Source organism: Plecotus auritus (assembly GCF_963455305.1).
Source record: "Plecotus auritus genome assembly, chromosome: 1".
NCBI classification, from domain to species: Eukaryota; Metazoa; Chordata; class Mammalia; order Chiroptera; family Vespertilionidae; genus Plecotus; species Plecotus auritus.
Window position 1 is genome coordinate 187439120 of NC_137770.1, and position 26384 is coordinate 187465503.

Here is a 26384-nt window from a genome sequence, read left to right on the forward strand (position 1 = left end):
CTGAGTTTTTATCAAGAAAGGGTGTTGGATTTTGTCAAATGCTTTTTCTGCATATATTGATACGATCATGTGATTTTTGTCTTTCAATCTGTTTATGTGATATATCACATTTATTGATTTGTGAATATTGTACCAGTCTTGTATCCCTGGAATAAATCCCACTTGGTCATGGTGTCTGATCTTTTTAATACATTGCTGGATCTGATTTGCTAATATTTTATTGAGGAGTTTAGTGTCTATGTTCATCAAGAATATTGGCCTGTAATTCTCTTTCTTTGTAGTGTATTTATCTGGTTTTGAGATTAGGATAACTCTGGCCTGAAAAAAGGAGGTTGGAAGTGTTCCTTCCGCTTGGATTCTTTTGAATTGTTTGAAGAAGATGGGTGTTAATTCTTTGATAATGTTTGTTAAAACTCCCTTGTGAAGCTGTCCAGACCAGGGCTTTTGTTTACTGGGTTTTTATTACCACTTCAATTTCATCAGTTATTGGCCTGTTCAGATTTTCTGATTCTTCCTGATTCAGTTTTGGAAAACTGTATTTTTCTAGGAATTTGTCCATTTCATCCACATTGTCCAGCTTGTTGGCATATAGTTGTTTATAGTATTTGCTTACAATCCTTTGTATTTTTGTGGTGTCAGTTGTTACTTCCCCCTTTCACTTCTTTTTTTTTTTTTTAAATATACTTTATTGATATCTTACAGAGAGGAAGGGAGAGGGATAGAGAGCTAGAAACATCGATCAGCTGCCTCCTGCACACCTCCCACTGGGGATGTGCCCGCAACCAAGGTACATGCCCTTGTCCGGAATCGAACCTGCGACCCTTGAGTCCGCAGGCCGACGCTCTATCCACTGAGCCAAACCGGTTAGGGCCCCCCTTTCACTTCTGATTCTATTTATTTGGGTCTTCTCTCTTTGTTTCTTGATGAGTCGGGTTAAAGGTTCATCAATTTTATTTATCTTTTCAAAGAACCAGCTCTTGGTTTTATTGATCTTTTGTATTATTTTTTTAGTCTCTATGTCATTTATTTCTGCTCTAATCTTTATTATTTCCTTCCTTCTACTTACTCTGGACTTTTCTTGTTGTTCCCTAAGTATAAGGATAGATAGTTTATTAATAATTTTTCTTGTGTGTGTGTGTTTTTTTTAGTAGGCCTGTAGTGCTAGAACTTCTCTCTCAGAACTGCTTTTGCTGTGTCCCATAGATTTTGGGTTGTTGTGTATTCATTTTCATTTGTTTCCAGGAAGTTTTTAATTTTTTTCTTGATCTCATAGGTAACCCATTCATTGTTTAATAACATGCTATTTAGCCTCCATGTGCTTGAATGTTTTTGAGTGTTTTTACTATAGTTGATTTCTAGTTTCATGCCATTGTGATCCAAGAAGATACTTTATATTATTTCAATCTTCTTGAACTTGTAGCGACTTGTTTTGTGTTCTAACACGTGGTCTATCTTTGCGAATGACCCATGCACACTTGAGAAGAATGTGTATTTTGCAACTTTGGGGTGAAATGTTCTGTAAGAGTCAATTAAATCCATCTGATCCAGTGAGTCCTTTAGAGTCACTATTTCCTTGTTGATTTAATGTCTGGAAGATCTATCCAGTGAAGTCAGTGGGGTGTTAAAGTCCCCTACTATGATTGTATCACTGTTGATCTCTCTCCTTAAAGTCCCCCAAAAGTTGTGTTTTTTTAAAATATATATTTAAGTCCATGTATGTTTTTTTAATATATTTTATATATTGGGTGCATGTATGTTTACCAGGGTTATATCCTCTTATTGGATTGATCATTTTAGTACATGTAGTAACCTTTTCTGTCTCTTGCTAAGGCCTTCATTTTGAAGTATATTTTGTCAGATATGAGTATTGCTACCCCAGATTTTTCATTTCTATTTCCATGGAAAATTTTTTCCATCCCTTCACTCTTTTGTTCTGAGACACATCATAATTAAAATGCCAAAGGTTAAAGACAAACAGAAAATCTTAAAACTAGTAAAAGCAATTAGTTACCTACAGGGGAGCTGCCATAAGACTGTCAGCTGATTTCACAACAGAAACTTTGCAGGCCAGAAGGTATTGATACAAAAATATTCAAAGTGATGAAAAACAAGGACTTAGAATTGAAGGAGATATCAAGTGTTTCCCAGACAAAAAAAGCTAAAGGAGTTTATCACCACTAAAGCAGTATTACAAGAAATGTTAAAGGGACTTCTTCATAAAGAAGAAGAAAACAGTAAAGATAAAAATATGAATAAAATGGCAATAACTACATTCCTATCAATTACTTTAAATGTAAATGGATAAATGCTTCAATCAACACAAGGTTGCTGAATGGAGAAGAAAACAAGACCCATACATATGCTGCCTACAAGAGACCCACTGCAGATCAAGACACTCTCAGACTGGAAGCAAAGAGACCAAAAAACGTATTTCATGAAAGTGGAAATAAAAAAAAAAATGGAGTATCAATATTTATATCAACAAATAGACTTAAAAACAAAGGCTACTGGTTTTTCTATTCCTATTTTCAAAAGGGAAGATTTATGGGAGGAAGCCAAGGCAGATCACTTGGACAGTGAATTTCATATGATCTCTGCTTGCATATTTCCAACAACGTATTTACGGTAAGAAGCCAAATAAAGCCCAGAGTGAACTGGTTTTAATTTCCCAACATGATTACAAGCAGCATCCACTTTCTCTACTTCTGTACCTTGTTCCATAGGTTAAATGAAGCCTTCCTTTCCTCTGTGAAGGCTTCCCTTGCTCCCAACCCTCCCACCCTCTTTCCCCACCCTCCACTTCTTTAAGCCAACAGCTTTAACTCCAGCCAATATGCTAATGATCCCCAAATCCTCATGTTCAGAGACTACCTTCTACTCTGATATATATAGCTCCTCTAAGTATGTACATTTTCCCTGTCCTTGTTTTTCACTTACTCCATCTCTTGTTTCTTTGTGGTTCTTGTAAGCAACCTCAAATTCACTGGTGATTGAGGTTGGCATAAGTAACTAAATAAAATGTTCATATAAAACTTCTCTCGAGATACATGCAAACTTTCAGCTCTAAATGTAATCATCTGGGTATCACAGAGACCTGTCGATATCCAAAAATGAAACTCTTTTCCCCTCCACCCCGCTGTACAGATTCTATTTCCTGTTAGTCAGGTGTGCAAATTAGAAACTTCAGTGTTAACATCGTATGCTACTCTAGTGCCATCCATATATAGTCAGACACAAGCTCCTGGTGATTACATAACCAGCACAGAGCTGACTCTGTCCTCCTGCTACCTTCACTCTGGCCCTCATACCCCTTACCTGAGCTACCTCAACAGCCTCTTCATGGGTCTCCCTATATGTGATCTATTTCAACATGATCAGTTATCTTCCTAAAGCTGACCAACCATGTCCCAGTCCAAATCCCATTTAAAAACTTGACAATCTCTATCCTAATGCTATTGCAGCACCCGCTCTCCATCCACACAGTAAAACCCCATCACCTAAATAAGTTCTCATCATTCTCTACCATGTGTCAAACTTGAGTCCTGACTCACATTATTCCCTGTGCCTAAAATATTTCCCCCCACTTACAGTCTTCAGTGGTCAATGTAAGTGTTGTGGCCTCTCCCCCTGCTTCTGTGGCACCTGGCCTATTACTCGATCACATGCACAGTAATCTACTGCAATCGTTCACTAACATTGACCCTTCTTGACTAATCCTGAACTTCTCAAAGATAAAAGTTACTTATTTCCTATACCCACCAACATACCTGGCACACAGCAGAGTTTGTAAACTAAATTAATATGCAGATTGCCAGCGACCTCACTCATAATCTAATACAAATAAAATTGAGAATTTTCTCCTCGAAAGAGGTAACACAGAGATGGTAAATCACCCAGAAAAATAATTTTATGTACTTTAATTATTATGAGGGGGGAAATTAATTAACTTAAAATCTATATTACAAATTCTTCAGCAATAAAACAACAGTAATAGTAAGCATCTCCTTAACATTCATTTATTCAATACACATTTTTCAAGCATTTCTGTGCATGCCCAGCACTCTGCTGGATACTGGAAACCCTGTGCTAGATGCCAGGAGCTCATTCATTCCAAAATGTTTTCCTATTCATTAGCTCACTTTAGCCCAGGGGTGGGCAAACTTTTTGACTCGAGGGCCACAATGGGTTCTTAAACTGCACCGGAGGGCCGGAACAAAAGCATGGATGGAGTGTTTGTGTGAACTAATATAAATTCAAAGTAAAGGAGCGGAGGGGAGAGCAAGAGAACCGGATAGAACAGCCAGATCCGGCCCGCGGGCCGTAGTTTGCCCACGGCTGCTTTAGCCTCACAAGCATCCCCTGAGATAGGTGGGGCAGTTATTATAACCCCCATTTTTCAGATGAGAAACTGAGATAAACAGTTCACATGATTTGTTCAGGGTCAAAGCCAGTAAGATGGAGATCTAGAACTGAAACAGGTATCTCCTGAATTCAGGTCCTGGGCTTCCTCTATTATTAAAAATCCCTTAAAATCTACAATTTTTGCTCTCTCCCCTTCTTCTAAAAAAGGGATTAAACTTTACTTCAATCTTGGTCTTAAAAGTGCAGAAAAGTAAAGTAGCAATGTCTGCAGAGGTCCCGGGTGGAACTTACCTGTTATCCTTGCACACAGTCACTTTGTCTCCCTCAGGTATCAGCTTCTTCTGTTCAATCACTCCATAGCTTTCTCGACAAATCTATATTTAAGGGGGGAAAAGAAATGTTTCAATTTTGTTTACCACTTGTAAGTGAGAGAAGCTTTAGGAACGAATGTAGCTTAGTGACTACTTTTTACCACAGAAAATTCTTGGGGGAGAGAGAACCCGAGTCAGAAAACATTGGCACCTTAAAAGATTTATTTTAAGATGTGGAGTTGCCAATAAATGCAATAAAAGAGAAATGATATGAACTCTAGAAAAGAAATATATCCGAAATAAAGAGGATTAATGCTTCAGTTATTTTCTTAAGGACAGAGATTTAATTATTCATTCATTTATTTAACACATTTACTGAACTTAAGATACTATGACTAAATAATTTGGTACAGAGAATTCCCTGAAGTGTTATTTGATTTGGAGAAAAACTAATGTTAGTTATGACTTGTAAGCATGATGAAAGAGACAGACACACTCATAAGTAAGCTGGAAATCCTTACTGTAAAGTTGAGGCAGAAAGTCTCCTCAATATCTTCCCCAGGGTAATCTAAAAGTTCTTGAAGACTCCTAATCAGAACAACAGAGAAAGGAAAAGAGGAAAATCAGACAAGACAATAGTGTTTTTATCTCAGTCACATGTGCAGACTGTTTGCAAGGAAAAACTATAAAAGAAGATTAAATAAATCCAGACTGACAGAAAATCATGTTACCGTATCTTGAAAGCAATATGGCAATAGACCTATAAAACATTAATTGTTCTCTTTTCCTACTGACAATTACTGGATTAATGAAGGAATGCAAATGAATTATATCTGACACACGTGTAGGTTCTTTTAACCCTGGTACTGCTTGGAAGCAGAGAGGGGGGAGATGGTGCTGCAGTGGTCCCACCAACTGCCTCCATCCATACTCTTTAGTAGAGTAATCCTTCTATCATTTTCTTAAAAAGCCACGAAGTCACCTCATCCATTAGGAATCTCAATGTCTTACTTGTTAATGCAAGGGGCTCTGTATGGTAAAGACACTCTACTATCTGCCACTAAAGCACACTCCAACATGCATAAAAATATGTTTATTCCAACAATGGTCATATCCTAGTTTTCAAGAGAATACATTCTTGTAGCTAAACCTCATTCACTTTCTTCTTTAGTGAACTCTGAGTCTGGCAGTCCCATTAGGAGTTGCCAGGAAGAAAATTCTTACCGTAGAATTTAAATTTGTATCCGTTAACCAGCCAAAATTACTATTTGAAATACAGCATTCCCAGACAGGTTGGTAAAGTACACGGCACGCAGTTCTATCACTCTCTAGCCTTCTCTTTCAGTCACTGAAAATTAACCCTGCCTTGGTCTCCTCTGTCATTTTTTCATATTCCTCCTAAAGTTTCTCTTCCACTCTCTGTGACCCCACCCCTGCCATCGGTTGTGGATTCTCAGTATTGGTGTCCTAGACTGGTGGTGCGACAGCCTCATTTCAGGGGGGTACTTAGAGACTGCCCTTCTCTACCTCCATATTAAAGTCGGTACTTTCTCTATAGAAGGGGGTGCTCCTTCCTGATAATTCCAGAAGGATTACACGGTTTACAGAAAGCTAAGGCTATGGGGTTGTTTTATATACTTAACCTTATGCTACCTAAAATTAACAGAGAAGCTCAGAATAAAGGAGTGTTAACAGCCAGAAGGAAAAGAACATAAAAACATGGCTCCCCTACTTTAGAAACTGTCTGGCAGTTCCTCAAAGAGCTAAACACAGAGCTGCCTTGTGACTCAACAATTCAACTCCCAGTTATACACCTGAGAAATAAAAACTTGCACAAGAATGTCCAAAGTAGCATTATCCATAATATCCAAAAAATAGAAATAAGCCAAATGTCTCATCAACTGAAGAAACAAAATTAGTATATTCACACAATGAAATATTATTTGGCAATGAAAAGAAATGAAACACTGATATGCTACAATATGGATGAACCTTGAAAACATACTTTATGAAAGAAGCCAGACACAAAGAACCATAAATTATATGATTCCATTTATATGAAATATCCAGAATAGGCAAACCTATAGAAATAGAAAGATTAGCATTGTCTCGAAGGAGGAGACTGGAGATGATGATGACTAAGAAGTTTTTTTTTCCAGGTGATGAAAATATTCTAAAATTGTGGTGACAGCTACACAACTGAATATTCTAAATGTCACTGGATTTTATACTTCTAAGTGGGTGAATTATATCTCAAACTTTTTTAAAGGCTCCAGGAGATAATCCTACTGATAAAAGAGTGATATGCAAATTGACCATCACTCCAACACGCAAGATGGCCGCCCCCATGTGGTCAAAGATGGCTACCACAAGATGGCAGGCAGGGGAGGGCAATTGGGGGCAATCAAGCCGGCAGGAGAGGGCAGTTAGGGGTGACCAGGCCTGCAGGGGAGGACAGTTGGGGGGGACCCAGGCCTGCAGGGAAGGGCAGTTGGGGGGGACCAGGCCTGCAGGGGAGGGAAGTTGGAGGGGACCAGGCCTGCAGGGAAGGGCAGTTGGGGGGGACCAGGCCTGCAGGGGAGGGCAGTTGGGGGGGACAAGGCCTGCAGGGGAGGGCAGTTGGGGGGGAGCAGGCCGGCAGGGGAAGACAGGGGCGACCAGGCCTGCAGGGAAGGGCAGTTGGGGGTGAGCAGGCCTGCAGGGGAGGGCAGTTAGGGGTGACCAAGTCGGCAGGGGAGGAAGGGCAGTTAGGGGTGACCAGAACGGCAGGGGAGGGCAGTTAGGGACAATCGGGTTGGCAGGGGAGCAGTTAGGCGTCGATCAGGCTGGCAGGGGAGTGGTTAGGGGGTGATCAGGCGGACAGGCAGAAGCAGTTAGGGGCAATCAAGGCAGGCAGGCAGGCAGGCAGGCGAGTCCTGGATTGTGAGAGGGATGTCCGACTGCCTATTTAGGGCCGATCCCACCAGGATTGGGCCTAAAAGGCCAGTCGGACATCCCTCGAGGGGTCCCAGATTGCAGAGGGTGCAGGCTGGGCTGAGGGATACACCCCCCCCCCCCATTCACGAATTTCCTGCAACAGGCCTCTAGTCTATATATAAAAAGCCAGCGACTGGAAGACTAACAACTGGAACAACCGGTTGCTATGACGTGCACTGACCACCAGGTGGCAGACGCTCAACGCAGAAGCTGCTCACAGGCCCCAATCGCCAATGGGGCCTGCCAGTCAACCTCCCGGTCCCTCTCCTCAGCTGGCAGGCCTCAGGCTGGGACGGTGAACTGGGGGTGGGTGGTGACAGACGCTGCCCCTTTCCTGGGGGGTCAAGGGCCAGCTCCCTACTCGGGGCTGGCAGCGAACCTCCCCCCCACCGCCTGATCAGAGCCGGGCCCCAGGCTGGGAGGGGGAACAAGGGGTAGGTGCAGCAGATGCAGGCAGTGAGGGAAGGAGGAAGTGGGGATGCAGGGAACCGTGGAGTGGTGGTGCATGGGTGGGGAGGAAAGGAGGAAGCAGGCAGGTGGGGAGGTGGGGAACCTGATCAGCCCTGATTGCCAGCCAGGCCTAGGGACCTCACCCATGCACAAATTTCATGCACCGGGCCTCTGGTAGAAACATATAGATATACTAGAGGCCTGGTGCACAAATCTGTGCTCCAGTGGGGTCCCTCAGCCTGGCCTGTGGGATCAGGCTGAAACCGGCTCTCCAAGATCCCCAGAGGGGTTCCGGATTGCGAGAGGGCACAGACCAGGCCGAGGGACCTCACAAGTGCACAATCAGGGCTAGGGAGGGATGTGGGAGTTTGGCCAGATGGGGAGGGACCGAGGAAGGGCTCCAGGGTGTGTCCAGCCTGTCTCGCTCAGTCCCGATCGGCTGGACCCCAGCAGCAAGCTAACCCACCGGTTGGAGTGTCTGCTGCCCCCTGGTGGTCAGTGCACATCATAGTGACTGGTTGACTGGTCGACTGTCTGCCCCCTGGTGGTCAGTGAACATCATAGCAAGCAGTTGAGCGGCCTTAGCATATCATTAGCATATTCTGCTTTGATTGGTTGAACAGCCGGCCGACTGGACAACCGGACACTTAGCATATTAGGCTTTTATTATATAAGATCTCTTCCCCTGGTTCCTGATACAAAGCTCCTAAAAACCTTGTAAATTCCTAAGTGGTAAGAGCATTAGACACATCTTTTGTTACACAGTGGCTCTTGGTGGCCTCCTGGATGGGGACTGGTCACCAGAAACACTAAGCCATGATTAGAAGCTTGGAATTTTCAGCTCCACCCCCATTTTCCAGAGAGGGGAGAGGGGCTAGAAGTAGAGGTAATAATTGATCACTCCTGTGTGAGGAAGCCTCCATAAAGTCCCAGTAGGAGGAGGTTTAGAAAGCTTCTGGGTTGGTGAACACAACCCACACACCAGGAGGGTGATACACCCCAACTCCACAGGGACAAAAGCTCCTGTACTGAAGACCCTCCCAGACCTCATCCTATACATCTCTTCATCTGGCTATTCATCTGTACACTTTCCCATATCCTTTAATAAACTGGTAAAAGTGTTTCCCTAAGTTCTGTGAGCCACTGTAGCAAATTAGGCAAACCTGAGGAGGGTTTGTAGCTAAATCAGACAGAAGTTGTGGATGATCCTCCTTGCAAATGGCATCTGAAGTGGGGTGCAAGCAGTATTGTGGAACTGAGCCCTTAACCTGTGGGATCTGACACTATCCCCAGGTAAACTGTAGGACACCCAGCTGGTGTCATGGAGAACTGTTTGGTGGTGTGGAGGAAAAACCCCACATATGTGGTGACCAGTCGTGTGAGAATAAAGGAGACACACAGGAAAGAGAAGCAGATGGGGGGAAGAACTGCAGGTTTTTTTTTATTTTCTTTCCTCTGCCCATAGAGTGATAGACTATAAGCAAGTAACTGTATAGCTAAACCTTAACAAAGGACACACAACCATATAGTTCCACACACTCACACCTGCGCCACCTGTGGTATTTTCAACCTTTAATCCACACTGCCAGAGGCAGCCAGAGGCAGCCACAGCAGGTTCCTACACCAATCTGTCTGTCGTTTAGCTCTGTACCTTCCTTCAGTGGGTGAAAGCTCCTTCAAGTCCTCCAAGCCAGGATTTACATTCAGTAACTTCTTATAGAGTGCCAGTGGGAAGTGGAGATCGACTACGGTAGAGTTGTAGATTGCTAGTCCACAGGTTATGCCAATCAAGTGAAACCAGTTGTGCTCTACAAAACACTTTCAGAATATATGCACATGTTAAAAAGAAATTCAGTGTTTCCAGCCCTCAAAACAATCTGCTATTTATAAAATATTTTCAGTATAAAAGAATAAAGGCTTTCTTAATATTTAGTTACCTTTTAGAGCAGAGAAAACTCCCCTGACAAAAATTTGATTATCCCCAAAAGATACAATATAAACAAAGTTAAGTATTTACAGCTCATCTAGAGATAGAGAGAACAGCTTATACAGTCATTCGCCACTTAATTATGGAGATTCATTCTGAGAAATGCCTCAGGTGATTTTGTCCTTGTGCGGACACCATAGCGTGCACTTACACAAACCTAGAAGGTAGAGCCTAGTACACATCTAGGCTACAAGCCTGTACAGCCAGTTACTATACAAAACAACCTGAGATTAAATCAATCACAAGAGAAAGTAGTGTGCAATCAAGAAACACAGTACATGAGATGTATGATGAATCTGCTGCCCGAGTAACACAGCATCCTGTTTTACTGCAAATGTTTTATAAGTAGAAACAGTACAATCTAAAATACTGATAAAATGTACAGTGCAGAAACTACATAAACCAGTAACATGGTCTTTTATTATCATTATCAAGTAATATGCACTGTACATAATTGTATGTGCTATACTTTTAGAGGACTTGCAGCACAGGTGTACTCACACCAGCATCACCACAAATTTAAGTAATGTGTTGTACTACATTACAATGGCTATGATGTCACTAGACCAGTGGTTGGCAAACCGCGGCTCGCGAGCCAAGTGCCGCTGTTGACTAATGAGTTTGTCGACCACTGCACTAGACAATAGGAATTTTTTAGCTTCATTATAAGCTTATGGGGACACTGTCACATATGCGATCCATCACTGACAGAAATGTCATTATGCAGCGCATCACTGTACTCATTTAGAGCAATGCTGTGCAATAGTACTTTTTGCAATGATGAAAATTGTTTATTCTGTGCTGTCCAATATGGTAGCCACTGGAAATGTGGCTAGTCCAACTGAGAAAATGAATCTCTGGTACCATTTAATTTTAATTAAATAAAATTTAAATTTCAATGGCCACATGTGGCTAATAGCGACCTTTTAAGACAGTACAGATCCAGGGAGAAAACTGGTAGAAAAAGAACTAAATTACAGCCTGGTTGAAATTAAAATGCTCCTTAAAACTTAGCTCTTCTACTGAATTTTCAAATTCAAGTGTGTGTGTGTGTGTGTGTGTGTGTGTGTGTGTGTGTGAGTGTGTGTGTGTATCTACTTGTATTAGTATTCATACACATGCTATTACTGTTACTAAAATAAGAAACATTTGGCTTAGCCAGTGTGGCTCAGCAGTTGAGCGTCGAGCCAGTTTTATTCCTGGTCAGGGCACATGCCCAGGTTACAGACTCAGTCCCCAGTGGGGGGATGTGCAGAAGGCAACAGATTGATGATGTTCCTCTCTCATCGATGATTCTATCTCTTTATCCCTCTCCCTCTCTCTCTAAAAACTAGAAATGGAAATAGGGCCAATGCGTAAAAAAATAAAGACTAGATACATTATTTAGACATTTTAAATTATTTTGTCATGCTTCCCTTTTCAAAATCAGAAGTCTTGGAACTGGTCTCACAACTAAAATAAAAATTTAATTATATCCATCTATTTAACTATAATATCACTAACTTACTGTATCGGAAAACCACAAGAGATTTGAATCTTGATAGTAGGTAAACATTCCATAGATGGGATTCAAAAGTTCTTTTAACAGTAAAAGAAAGAACTCCTTTGTGACACCACCAGCATCCACTGCTTCTTCACCATCAAAGATTACCTTAAAACAATGAAAGCAGAATTAATACTTCAAAGAATCTTTGGTATCCTACTTTTTTTTTTTTTTAGCAAATTCTTTCTAAAGTCAGTACAAAGGGAGGAAGATATAACACAGAATACAATGATGCAATGAAAACTGCAAGGTGTATCCGCTGATTACTCACAAGGCACTTGCAGACCCACAGAAAGAATTTTTACTAGGTACTTCAAGGAATACAAAAAAGGTTAGAAGTTCACCATGGGTCCACAGAAAGTTTACCATCTATTTAGGGAAGTAAGACAAACATAAAATTATCCATTATAGAATATACTTTATTTTCAAAGAGTAAAATACATTGAGAGGTAAATGTTCTGGCACATAGAGAAAAGCAATGATTAACCTGAGTAAAAGAGGAAACTGAATATGGAAAGGAAAAGGGCATTCTAAGTGGTACAGAACTGAGTTCTGTGAGGGGCTATAAAAGGACCCATGAACAGGCCCACATGGGGGATGCTGGACCCATAATGGTCATCACAGTAACAACTACAGCAAACCAGTGAGCGCGAGTTATTGAGAGTTACTATATGCCAGCACTTACACTCTATGAACCTAATCCTCAGAACAGCCCTATGCATTGGTATTACTATTATCATCACCATATTATAGGTAAGGGCTCAGGCACAGAACTAAAACAGCATTTGAGAAAGCTTATCCTGTGGTTGTCTTCAAGGCTGCCTACAACAGGACAAGAGTAAAGGTGGGGACAGATGGCTGCAGAAGACAACTCAGACATGCTACAGAGCAAGAAGTGTCTTATCTGAACTACTAATGGAAAACAGTGGGCAAAAAGAAGCTCCTGTCGGATCAAAAATCTAACCCAGAAGTTCTCAGAACTCCCAGGCAAATTGATGGGACAGGTACTATTCACTGGACATTTTGGAAAGGGTGACAATATCATGAAGACCATGAGTTTCTTACTTATTGTGTTTCAAAAACTGGGAGTTTACAAGAGGACTGTTAATAGAGATAGGGAAGTCTTCTGAAGGGAAAGACAAATTACTTAAAATTTCAAATAATGTTCTAAATACTTATAATGTTCTAAATACTTATTAACACCTACTATGTACCAAGCACTATGCTAAGCCCTGGGAATACAGTAAGTACTAACACCAACATGCACAGTCTATGAGGAAAGACAATTTCTTAATTCAGTAATATTAGGGTCCTAACAGTGCCTATAATAATAGGCCAACAGCTTCCCAGATGATTTCACCACCTTTCTATATTCTCCTTTTTATCATCTTTCTCTTAAATCCTTGATATCCACAGACTTCCTAGATGCTGGCTTGATAGTTTTATGCCTAGCTGAAGCTTTAGTTTTGCTGTTGTTTGTTTGTTTTTGGTAGAGCTGGAGCAGGTACATTGAGGTCAGCAGACAAATAAAGCCCTATACCCTCTCAAGTAATCCACTGGCATTTTTATCTGATGTTACGTTGATATGTGCTATTTGGTGATTTGACAGGAGATGATTAAATTCTCGTAAAATAAGTGAAAGAAATAATGGCTATACTCCACAATTTTAATAGTAAGATCTTTGCTACTTCAACACTGTTTAAAGAAAAACTAAGAAGGTATTTAGAAGAATATACTGAAGGGCTCACTTTGAGAGGCTTTTTTAGATCAATGTCAGAATGAATGCTCAGCTCTCTCAGGGCATCTCCAACGAGGTTGTTCCTGCGAACGTGAAGAACCAGGAAGGGGCTTCTGGCCAGCAGAGGCTCCAAGGTGAGAAGCATGAAGACATTCTGCAGGTTGGCTCCATTGACTGCCACCTGGAATGGCACATCAAGAACACAATTAGAGTGCACCTGTGAGTGGGGACGGCAGCCAGCTGTGCCTTTCAATCTGGGGTAGGTGGGAAGCATGCTGACTGCATTTCCCTTTGTTCTTTTTTATTTTCCTCTCAACTTTTCCAGTTAAATTTTCTAAGTTACTATGTTTATAAAACACACATATCTTTCTAATCTGAACCCCAAAAGGTTAACTGAAACAGTTTGATCCATAACCAGTCCCAGGAAAATGATTTAGGCCTAAATAAGACTGAAATTATATTGTAATAAAAGAAACATGATGGAGAGTGGGTAAAAACTATGACTTTCAGAATGGCAGAACAAGAAACCTAATAACCACTTTCAAATGGTTTTTATTCTTTGAAAAAATGTCCATTTTCTCTGGAAAACCTTTCAACTGTGGAAGGAAGGAAGGAAGGAAGGAAGGAAGGAAGGAAGGAAGGAAGGAAGGAAGGAAGGGAGGAAGGGAGGAAGGGAGGAAGGGAGGAAGGGAGGAAGGGAGGAAGGGAGGAAGGAAGGGAGGAAGGGAGGAAGGAAGGAAAAATAAGGCTAGAAGAGAAACAGACAGACAGACTGAGAGATGAAGGGAGAGATGAGTGTAGTTAGATACCTACCGACAGTAGAAACTGGTAGATTTGAATTTCTAATTTGCAAATAGTAACTTGGTAGGCACACGTCAAAACCAATTATATTTTGTAGTAAATATGTGTACTTGAAATTAATCTCTATAACTTAAGTTTCAGTTCAATAAAGAATTACCAAGCTCTGTTTAATTATCTATCTCTATCAGGGGTCAGTGGACGACTGGACCAAATCCAGCCTGCTGCCTGTTTTTGTAAAGCTCCTAGCTCATAGTGGTTTCTACATTTTTAAATTTTGAAAAAAAATCTGAATATTTCACCACATGTGAAAATTATACAAACTTCAAGTGTCAGTGTACATTAAGTTCTACTGGAACACCGCCATGCTCATTCATTCACATAGTGTCTATTACTCTTTGTTCTGTGACAGAGCTCAACAGTTGAGATAGAAAATATGGCCTATAAAGATCAAAATTTTAATTTACTATATGGTCCTTTAGGAAAACGCTTGCAAACCCCTGATCTATGTAAACGTGTACTCACTTATGTGTGTTGTATGCAAAATAAAATTGCTAAAAAAAAATTCTAACAGTTCTAAAATATTCTAAAAAATTCTAACAGTTCTAGAATAGAACGCATCCAAATATACTTTCTCCTATTAGTAAAAATTACAACTGAATGTGTAGGTTGAAAGAAACACATAGTAAGAGGAAATAATCTTTAAAATATGATACCTGCATCTGTAGTTCAGCATCTGTCTGTAACATTTTGGTCTTGGCTTGGGCATCAAAGATGAAAGGGTAGGAACAAAGTGTTACAGCATCCTAAATGAAACATTATTGACAAAACTGTAGTATCCACAGAGAATGCTGCTGGAAAAATATACAAGTAAATTTAAAAAGAATCATTTACCTGTATTACAGATGGTCTAGCCTTCTGTGTAAAGAAAAATAAAAAGCCTCTTACTTGAAATGCAAAACCTGAACTTTTTACCCCCTACAAATGTGAAATACAAATAACAAAACATATAAACTATCTGACTATTTGGCCATGGAACTAACCCCATTTGAATGGCTGACTGGATTTTAATGGAACAGACCAAATGTTTTGATGGACACAAACTGAGAAAAAAACTAAAAACAATCTTTAAAAATTTTTAAAGGGCCATTTCAGGCCATTTCACTAACTCCATAATTCACAGCATTAATAGAATTTTCTTTCATAAAATAAATCTAATTCTAAAACCTTGATATCAGAGGTTACTTTTATTGGGTATAGTTAATGCAAATTTCATTTATTTGTCAGCATGTTAGATCTCTTCCTTACACACACACACACACACACACACACACACACACACACACACAAGCTGTTACTCTGAAGAGTAACCAAATATTTAAAGCTGTCCCTGACTCGGCACTTAAACCGATGCTTGGCCTACAGAAGACACTCTATCAATAGGTAAATAAAATTTTAATAAACTTTTGAGCAGGGGAATAACAGTAAACTTAAAAAACACAAACATATCTAAGAGGTATGCTAGTTCATTAATGGGGGGCGGGCATCGCTTCTGGAAGTTTTTGTTAGATTATATGACAAACATTATTCATAAACTTAACAGAAACAAACAAAAGTATCAACAATATCGATCACGTTGACCTGTAGTATTTCTCAAACGGAAAACTATGGATTTATTCTCAGAGATCTGAGAATGCCATATGAATTTTTTAAGTTTTGTAGTTTTTTATAAATAATATCCTAAACAAAATCAATGAAAACACATTCTTAATGACCTCCTTATACCGGTGTGTCACCATGTAATTTACATTTAATGATTGCATTGGTGCCATGTTATTCTTAATTGTCCAAGAACAGTAAGAAAAGAAGAAAAGCAGTCTTCCTTGGTAAGTTATTCATTTGCACCCAGGAAAGTGCCAGAGCCTCCCTGGCTCTCTGTGTGAATGAAGGTTTAATAGCAGCTAAACGGAAGAAAGAGAGATGAGTCATCCCGGGGTGAATGGGACACATCTCAGAACTCAAGCACCAACAACTGGGTTGGGGGGTGGTTTCAATAAGACTACTCACGTTTTATTCATTTTAGAGTTTGTTTGTATTTAATTTGTAAATTTGATTTGGTTTTATTTAAATGCTATATGAATAGGAAGTATATACCTACCTCCTTTTGTGTTTGTGTATATTCCAATTAAATCATTTAAAAGCAATTTTAACTAAAATCCATCCTGTTTATCCTTTAGAAACAGGTCCCTTAATGAATCTTGGAACACTTCCCTAGACTGAGGAACACTAATCGAAGAGACAATTCATACCAGTGAGACAGGTATGAAATCATGCATACATAATCCAGGCCAACTGACTCACTCTCATGCCTACATATCTAATTACTTTGAATTTAGGAATTGAAATCACTAAAATAAAACACACACACACACACAATAAAACTGCACTCTAAAAAATTACTCTAAGTACCTACAAAAAGTATAAGTATCCGGGGAAGTAGATTCTAAATTGGTGCCAATATTCAGAATTTTAGAATCTTTATCTCAGAAAGATTATTTTATTCTAAGTGTTAATTAGGAAGTTAGACCTGAGCAGCTGGGGTGGGGCCTGCCCTGGGGTCCAACCATACTGTCTGTCTATGGGAGGCCCAGCAGACAGCCAGCAGGAAGCTTCAGAGCCAGCCAGTTCCTGGCACAAGCTCAGAAACCAACATGACCTCAATGTAACCTTACGAGGGTCCTGGACTAATTATAATAAAGTCTGCATGTCAGCTTTGACCCCATGCCCCCATGAGTTTTTCTGTACGCGTTATGGATAAGGGCAGGCCCAGAAGAAATACAGTTTCTGTCAACCATTCCTAAAAGCAAATGAAAGTCTCCACCCAGAAAATCCCTCTTTTAACCCAGGAGTTCGGGGCCATTCGCTCTCTTGACTGGCCTGCTCTTGGTTTGGAATGTTATCTTCAATAAACCCCATTTTGCTTTACTTTCATTTTCATTAAAATCTTTTCTGCATTGACGAAAAGAACAGAGGTCCCAACTGGTAACCCCAACTGGTAACAGAAACATGATTTGCTTATTCAAGAAAAAAAGGAAGACCTTTAATGTGTGTTGGTCTATAAAACAAGATGAAGTTTTGAACACTTCAAATGTAAAAGTGACTATGGGAGAAGCAACAGTAGTGACTGTAGAAACAGCTGTTGGCATTAAAGCACCCCAGTATACCTAGTATTTTTAAAAACTAGTGCAATATGCAGGTGGGGCAACAATAGATTTACAGTTATGAGTACATGAAACGCAGTTCATAATTGTTATATTATTTATTATTGTATTATTTTCCATACAAACTGTAAACCTACTTTTGCCTCCACTCAGTATCATCAACCAACAGCTTTGTCAGTATTTCTTGTCTCTCTCCAGTCCCACTCCAGTTCTCTGATTCTGTACCACCCTCTCCCTGCAAGCCCCACCACAAGCCCAGGCTTCTGCAGCTCTTATTCCCCCCTTTCATTTCTTGCCTGACCCCTCCCCCACCCCGACAGAGCCCAGATTTGGAAGGATGCTGATCTCTGTTCTGGAGAAGGAGAGGAGTTAAATTTCGGGCAGGGTCACCATGCTCTCCGTTGAGTGGGTTTGCTGAAAAGAAATCCAAAACTACCTCAGTTAGGAACCAGAGCCAAGGCCATAGAGGTGGTGGTTCAGAAGACGCTCCCCCAGGAGCGGACCACAGCGCCAGCTCTAAGGAAGGCGAAGAAGGCAAGGCTATTCGGTCTAAATCAGCACCAGCCCTATATGAAGGTCTGTCATACATCTACAAGCTTTGTGTAAGTCTGTAAGTTTTAGTATATGAAATATAATAATTTCACTTAATTTCATATGTGAATGCTGAATATTTTAGATATGGTATTAGTACTGGTATTTCCATATGACATGAAGTAAATACTGAAACAGCCGTGTTATGATTTAACTTCAAGGCTACTTTCCCTAATTTAGAAGGATACATAGGAACTGACATGTGATCCCCTCTGAGGGGTTGCCTGCCCTAGACTGTCTTTTTCCCCCAAAATGAGCCTCACAAACCTAAAACTAGCCAAGTACCAGCGAATCACATTTCAAGTGTTTAAGCTTGAAATGAGGTTGCACTGTGACCTTTTTCAAGTATATGAAATAGGAGCAATGATCAAGTACATGGTACAGAACTGAAGAACTGGGAATATCTTTTTCTTTTATTTTTTAAATTCCAAGCCAACATTTCCCAAATGTGACTGTGACTGGGGACAGGAGTCATTGCATAAACACCTGTTGTGCCAAGAAGGAAACACAGAAGCCTCTGCTGTGAGGCCTGCCTGCAACATATGTTCCTATACCCCCGATGGGCAAATCTGGCTCCCTGCCATCACTGATGCCGAGGCAAAAACATTTGCCTTGTCTGACCATGCACAATACTGGTACTCAGAGACAAAACACTGCCTCCTTGTAACACATATGGCAAGATGTCAAGTTGACTCTAGTTTTATTTTTGAAGCATTTACTTCATATCACTAACTTTCTCACCTGTGCTGCCTCTATGGGAGCCACAAAGTCACTCATTCTGTGTTATTTACTTTTCAAGTGGATGATGGCAGTTTATTAATGGAAATAAACAAGCCACTACCACCTCTTCTTTAAAATGAACAAAAATCAGACACTTCAGAATATCCATTTGTGCTCCATAGCCATTTGCACATGTGTTATACACTGAGTGGCCAGATTATTATGATCTCTGAACACATAATAATCTGGCCACTCAGTGTGTGTGTGTGTATTTTAGAGGCCCAGTGCATGAATTCATGCAAGGGTGGGGTCCGGCCAGCCTGGCCAGGGGTAAGGAACATGGGCGGTTGGCTGGCCTGCCTGCTGGTCAGACTCCTGGTCGAGGGGACAATTTGCATATTAGCCTTTTATTATATAGGATATACACTGAGTGGCCAGGTTATTATGCATTCAGAGATCATAATAAGCTGGCCTCTCAGTGTATATCCCTTTGTAATTCCTTTTTCACTGTTGCCTCTGGACTGAACACCCCATAGAGGCAGCCACCATATCCTGTACATCTCTCCATCCCCAGTGACTAGCAAGCACACTGCATTCTTTAGGTGCCAAGAACAGCTTACTAAAAAATAGTTGAGAACTTATTATATGCTAAATAAAGCACTCTGCCAAGTAAGGCTTTTCCGTGCATGCTTTCCTCCATTTAAGTCTCACAATACTGTTATAATTCTCATTACAAATGAGGATGCTAGGCCTATAGAAATTAAGTAACTTGCCTAGGGTCACATAGGTAATAGACCAGCGTGGAGACTAGAACCCATCTCTTTTCGACCTAAGTATGTCCTCTGAACTACATGCTCTACTGCCTCAGCTATTACCAAGCTAAGCTAAAAAAATTTAACACACACACAAAAATATTTATTGTGTATACATACAATGGAATATTATTCCACCATAAGGAAAACAAACAAACAAATCTTGCTATTTGCAACAACATGGGTGAACCTGAAGGGCATTATGCTAAGTGAAATAAGCCAGAGAAAGACAAATACTATATGGTATCACTTGTATGAGGAATTATAAAAAAAAAAAAAAAAAAAAAAAGCCAATCTCACAGAAACAGAATGGTGGTTTCCAGGGGCTATGGATTGGGAAGATGGGGAGATATAGGTCAAAGGGTATAAGTTCTGAGGAGCTAATGTACAGCATGGTGACTTACATAATACTACTACTATACTATACATTTTAAAGTTGCTAAAAGAGTAAATCTTAAAAGTTCTCATCACAAGAAAAAAACATCTGTAACTATGTATGGTGACCGACGGTAACTATATTTATTATGGTCATCATTTCATAGTGTATACAAACAATGAATCATTGTGTTGTACACCTGAACTAATATAATACCATATGTCAATTACATATCAAAACAGTGGTTAAAAAAACATATAACTTTATATATAAAATGGCTTTAGCAATTCAGGTTAAAACCCAAAATATCAAGAAATTTAAACTTCAATTTCTAATACTATTGAACTTTATAAGCTCTTTTAAATTCCACAAAAATTACAAATGTTCACATAGTAATTTCACCTTATTTTATACCCTTCTATAATAGCTCCCTTAATTACTTGAAGAGGAGATGAGCTTTTGGTATTCAAGACTATATTTGCTTATTAAATGTTAAGAGAAAAAACTATGAAAAAGTTACCAAGTTGCTCATTTAACTTCCATTCAGATATTACAGTCATGATCATCTAGAATAGCAGTAACTTCTTTTTCAGTGGCAAAAAGAATCAGGATTCATTAGAATTATCCTATTCAACATTAAGTCAGAGAAAAAGTATAGATTAGAAGTCAGAAGAATTGGCTTTTATGGCTAATTAAATTGGTGGGAAAATTGTTTAATTTGTCGGGAGTCTCCATTTCCTCATCTAAAAACAAAGCAGTTGGCCTAAATAATTCATAAGGCTTATTTCAACTCTTAACATTTCATTATTCAATGAATAATAATGATACAGATCGACGAAACAAAAAAGTTAATCTTTTTACAATTTCTAAATTGGTGAAAGCAGAGCTCATTGTTAACCTCCATGTTAAATTTCCCTTGTAAACCTATTTAGAATACTCTACTCCACTTTTATTGAAAAGTATTTTTAAGGTAATTATAAAATCTTATTAAAAACACATATTATGTCTAACATTCATCATCTTATTATTTGATAAAGAAAATAATCTTGCTTAAATAAACCTTTATTTAAATACCTTGCTTTTGGAGTCCATTATTGACCTCCAAAAACCCTACCGGGAAAATACTGCCTACATGTTGGTGATAAATCTGTTAAACTGGCAAGAACTCACCTCAAATGTATCGGCTGTGCAGGACTTCACTAAATATTATAACCAAATTATCATTCTGTTTTCTGACATAACTCAAATTTACATACTCCACAGATGGGGGATCTAAAAAGCCTTACATATACCTCAAGACAGTACATTCAAACTCAGCAGTTCTTGCCAAGTCAAGGATGGCAGGCAGGAACCTGCACGAAGTTCCTTGGGTGGCATGTCTAACATATGGTGAGAACTGGGTCAAGGATACGTGACCTTTTCATTCACATAATCCTAAATCAGAGTGGCCTATAGGCTTCAAGCAGCTGAGTAAGATGACTGAAGTAGGATAGCTACTAGAAGATGATAATTAGCAAATGTCCTTTACTCAATGTCAAAATCAAGCTGCAGTGAGGATTGTGGCACACAGAAGCCTCGTCTAAAGAACCACTATTGAACTCCAGCCAATTAGTGCCATCTGGGAAGAAGGTCATGTTGCCAGATCTTCTGAGTTCCAAGAAAAGCTAAAAATTCATTTAATAATGCTTGACATTTTTAAATTCTGATAAAATACATATAACAAAGTTTACTATATCATTTTAAAGTATACAGTTCAGTAACATTAACTACGTTTGCATTATTGGGAAATGATCTCCAGAATGCTTTCAACTTGCAAAACGGAAACTCTATACCCATTATACAACTACCCACTTCCCTTCCCCACAATTCTACTTTCTGTTTCTATGAGTCCGACTACTTTAGATACCTTGATATTTTTTTTCATGTTGACAACTAATTAAAATTTATACCATTTCTGTGTGACTACCCAAATCATAACTCCTTGTGATCATTTGTGATTACTCAAAGCACTTCAAACTTTCAAGAATGCAAAAGCCAGGGGATAAAACACAGGTATGACACGAACACCACAGTCAAGGACAAATTTATAGGGCTCAGGTGTGCTTTCATTATCCTTGTTTGTACTCTGAGAAAAGACTAAAGCTGTAAGATATGCTTTACATGAATTCTTACCGTGCCTGCTTGATGCAAGAACCACATGAGGTAGTCTTCCTGAATGTCCACAAGATTAGAAATCTCAGGAATGTAAAATGTATCATATTCCACATGCTTCACTTTAAGGTTTACCTGATGTAGAACAAAATAAGGACAACTAAAACCAGGACAAGTGGACGATGGCTTCCCGCTGAACATCTCAGCAGGACGTTTGACGTTTGACCCTCCCATTTATCCAGCCTTCTCCCCACGCGTCACGCTCAGTATTTACCTTATATAACTTCTCTAAGAGCTTGAGAGCTGCTGTAATGTAATTGTTAAACAGCACAGGAATTAAGAATGTCTTTCTTCCTTGAAGTAAATAAACAACTGCATCTTTATAGAGGTTTACCAGCTTCATGAAATATTTCGGGCATACCTGAGACCACCAGTTATCTTTAGAAAGAAAGAAAAAACATATTTCAACATATAATCTTGATATTTATGTCTTAAGTATTTACGTCTTCTGCCTACTAGCTAAAAACCACTCCAGCTAGAAAGTGAATGTCGTTCTAAAATACAGTTTCCTAAAATTGACTTTAAAAGAATCCGTTAGTCCTCACTGGTGTGACTCAGTTGGCTGAGCGTCATCCCACACACCGAGAGGTCACCAATTCGAATCCCAGTCAGGGCACATGACTGGGTTTCTGGCTCAGTTTCCAGTAGGGGGCATGCAGGAGGCTGCCAATCGATGTTTCTCTCTCATAGATGTTTCTCTCTCCCTCTCCCTTCCTCTCTCTAAAATCAATAAAAACGTGGTTTTTGTAGGGTTTTTTTTAGGAATCCACTAAAGCATTTCTAGAGAGAGCAGCAGCTATGAAAGAATCCCTGGAGCCTTTTTTGTAAAGCTTGATCTGATTTTTCCCCCTCAAAAACTCATTTAGAAGGCTAATCTAAAATTTCACTCCCAAGGGTACATGTGGACAAGATGCTAAGGCACATATTTTGGGCAGAAGCAGTCATCTATCTTAGTCCTTTCAACCCCCTTCTCATCCACCACACCTAAATCCTGGACCAGGGATGCCAATGACCACACATCCCAGAACAGCATCAATATGACAACCATTCCTTCCTTTCAAGGGGCATAATTAGTTGAAAAACTACTATTTCTGCTTCTCACCAAACAATGCTTCTCATAACCTGACAAGAAAATGGTATCAGTAACTTCTATTTTGTCAGTAATAAATTCAGCCATACTGAAATATGTAAAAGATTAAATAATATGATTATCTGAGACTTAAAAATAATATTCCAGCAAAAATAAAAAGGTTGTGGTAGGGGAATAGATAAAAAGGGCAAAATGCTGATAATCATTAATTGATGATTTCCTGTAGTATTATCTCTACTTTAGGGTATTTTTTTTTAAGTTTAAATTTCTATAATTAGAAGTTAAAAACAAATTCAGTGTAAAACTGAATGATTTCAATCGCTTTGTGCCATCCTACCTCAAAAAATTAAAAACCTTCAAAATTTAAAAGTCAGGTACTATACTCCTTCACAAGTTGCCATCTCTCTATCTCACAGTCTATTAGCACATCTAAGAAAATACACTCCAAAAGGCTTTTTATCTTAAAAAAATAACTAAGGGCTAACATATTACTACTAGTGCTTTCATGATTTCTGTTTTTATCTTCTGCAAAGGTGGAAGCAATATACGCCAGTATTCCACCTCGAGGAACACAGGTCTCCTTACTCAAGGGGAGATCACACTCAAGTAACATCCTATTTCTCAGGGAACGCAGAAGTTACTGAGCTGCAGTGAACACCTAAAAAAAATTTACCAGGGGAAATAAAAAGGGAAAAGCCAGTAGACAGACTTTCTGCACTTGATTAATAAAAACATCTCAGGTGCTACTCCCATGAGAGACACTCTCCAATTCACTGAGGAACGGAAGGTTCTTATCTCAGCAAAGTGTCCGTAGCCTGCAAAAATCAGTGAGGACTCAACTGCCCTAAAAAAGAAAAACAAAACAAACATTTGGTAAGTCTCCACTAGGTCATTTTCTTCCTCTCCTTTTCTGGAGACCTGTGAATCACCAAAACTGTTCTTTAATTCCACCCCCTAAGTTTGGTATAGGAGTAAGAGCAATGATAGACATTAAATTTTGAGGCACTACTAACTACTAGCAAGAACAGGAAAAGGAAAAATAAAGCTGGATACTCTAACTTTGTGGATATTTAAAAGTCAATATTAGTGTGGTGTGGATTATTTCAAATATCCAAATTAATGGTTCAATTTGTTCAAATAGCCAGTACGGCTAGTTAGAAATTAAACAGCAAAGGAAAAAGGTTAAAATGTTAAGGATGTTAAATGGCAACAAATAGCTTCTTGGATCTCAATCCACCGAGAGCCAGTGGTCACACCAATAAAATAAAAAGCACAAAAACACTAGTACTGAATATAGCAAATTCACCTAATACTTTGCTAGGGTTTGTATCCAGCCTCAGAATGGCCATAGCCAGGGGAATAGTCAACGTTATATAATACTTGGAATCCTGGAGCAGGGGGAACTCAGGTAGTATTAAATAGATTCGCATAGCTTCAACATCTGGTGGTGAACTTGACAGCTGAGGAATCAGGCAACTTTCAAAGCTGTTTAAGATCTGTACGAGAGAAAAGAGCATTGAGCAATTCAAGCATACATGAGATCTAGTTACCCCATCTCTAATTCAAATGCTATTTAATAGATTCTCAACTCTCACGCATTGTATCACGGAGGACCTCCTTCGAGCCAGGCACGATCCAGGTGTTCGGAATGTATCAGTGAAAAGAAACGCCAGAGAGTCTGCCCATGCAGACCTTACACTCTGGAGGGCATTTCCTTAGGAAGGTTTAGGCCAAAAAGAAAGAGGATGGTAGGCCAAATTCCCAAACTGAGTATTTTAGAATTAAGGTTTATACAAGACCTTTGCCTGTTCATCTTTTTCTTTTTCTTGAAAATTAAAGTATTGCAACAACAAAACAAAAAAAGTGCATTTTTAAACATGCACTTTGTCAATGTAAAGAACATACCTGTTCTAGAATCACAGAATGTTGCGAGTTCATTAACTTCTCAAATAATACCCTAGTTGAGTTCAGGTCAATCCCAGGGATTTTGGGACTTGTTTTAAAATGTTCATCAATTCTAAACAAACAAAAACAAACGAGGATGTAAGAAACACAAAGCAAACACTCTGACAGGAATTATAAATAGGTAAACAAAATAGTTTATCAATACTGATCACATTTAAATTTGACCTGGCAGACAATATAGTACACTTTGGAAAAGTCAGACAGAATAAACCTCTCTAGAATCCCTTTTTCAAGATATTCTTAAAGTTGTCAAGTCTTTTTTCCTTCCAGTCTAAGCACAAGGATCATCATTTCTATTTGAGACCGTCTCGAAGTTTATGAGCAGTGTTACTTCCCTGATTTACTCTTGTGTTTTTGCCTTTTTCTGTAACTGTGGTGCACTGAACAAGCTGTGAATGCTGTGCCCGGATGCAGAAAAAGTCCCCTCTGCAAACTGGCCCACTCATCAACAAGCGGCAAGTAAGAACCTCCTTGTTTAAAGCCTTTCTTAAAATCAGATCTTCAACAAATACAACGCTAATGTTTCTATTAGTTAACAAAAGAGATACAATTACAGCTTGGCCAGTATGGCTCAGTGGATTGAGCATTGTCCCATATACCAAGAGGTCACCAGTTGGATTCTTGGTTAGGGCACATGCCCAGATTGCTGGCTCAATCCCTAGTAGGGGGCATGCAGGAGGCAACCTAGTAATGTTTCTCTCTCATTGATGTTTTTTTCTCTCTCTCCCTCTCCTTCTCTCTCTCTAAAATCAATAAAAACATGTTTTAAAAAAAGAGAAAGATACAATTACATTCACCCTGGGACTAAATTTCACTGCTACTGTTTTTAACTTTCCAGCAACTAATCTTTTTTCCAACCTTGAATAAAGAGCATTTTAAAGTACCCTGAATAAAGTCTTCGGTCTTTTAGACTTAAAGAATGTCTCTTTTAAATGTCCACTCTTGAACATACCACATTTATTAATCACAAAAGAACTAGCTATTTGCAAAACAGGCTTCTGTTTATGAGTAATGGACACATTCAGACAGTATTAACACCCTCTGACAGCAATGTTTTAATTTATAAAAACGTAAGCAGGGCTGAAACCAGTTTGGCTCAGTGGATAGAGCGTCAGCCTGCGGACTGAAGGGTCCCAGGTTCGATTCCGGTCAAGGGCATGTACCTGGGTTGCGGGCACGTCCCCAGTGGGGGGTGTGCAGGAGGCAGCTGATCGATGTTTCTCTCTCATCGAT

The 26384-nt window shown here is 39.5% G+C and overlaps 1 protein-coding gene across 2 annotated transcripts in view; it reads right to left on the bottom strand.

The window, feature by feature from the left end:
* The window catches only part of HERC3 (HECT and RLD domain containing E3 ubiquitin protein ligase 3), a 92518-nt gene that overhangs the window by 11839 nt on the left and 54295 nt on the right, over positions 1 to 26384 (bottom strand). The window contains exons 13-23 of one of the 2 annotated variants that reach the window (XM_080681009.1): positions 25092 to 25203; positions 24493 to 24682; positions 22311 to 22474; positions 22058 to 22171; positions 15060 to 15083; positions 14882 to 14971; positions 13378 to 13548; positions 11594 to 11737; positions 9751 to 9917; positions 5195 to 5261; positions 4654 to 4736 (exon numbers count right to left, since the gene is read on the bottom strand). In XM_080681009.1, the coding sequence (XP_080537135.1) occupies positions 4654 to 4736; positions 5195 to 5261; positions 9751 to 9917; positions 11594 to 11737; positions 13378 to 13548; positions 14882 to 14971; positions 15060 to 15083; positions 22058 to 22171; positions 22311 to 22474; positions 24493 to 24682; positions 25092 to 25203 (1326 nt within the window). The remainder of the gene's footprint in view (positions 1 to 4653; positions 4737 to 5194; positions 5262 to 9750; positions 9918 to 11593; positions 11738 to 13377; positions 13549 to 14881; positions 14972 to 15059; positions 15084 to 22057; positions 22172 to 22310; positions 22475 to 24492; positions 24683 to 25091; positions 25204 to 26384) is intronic. The other variant, XM_080681010.1, reaches the window with a different exon arrangement.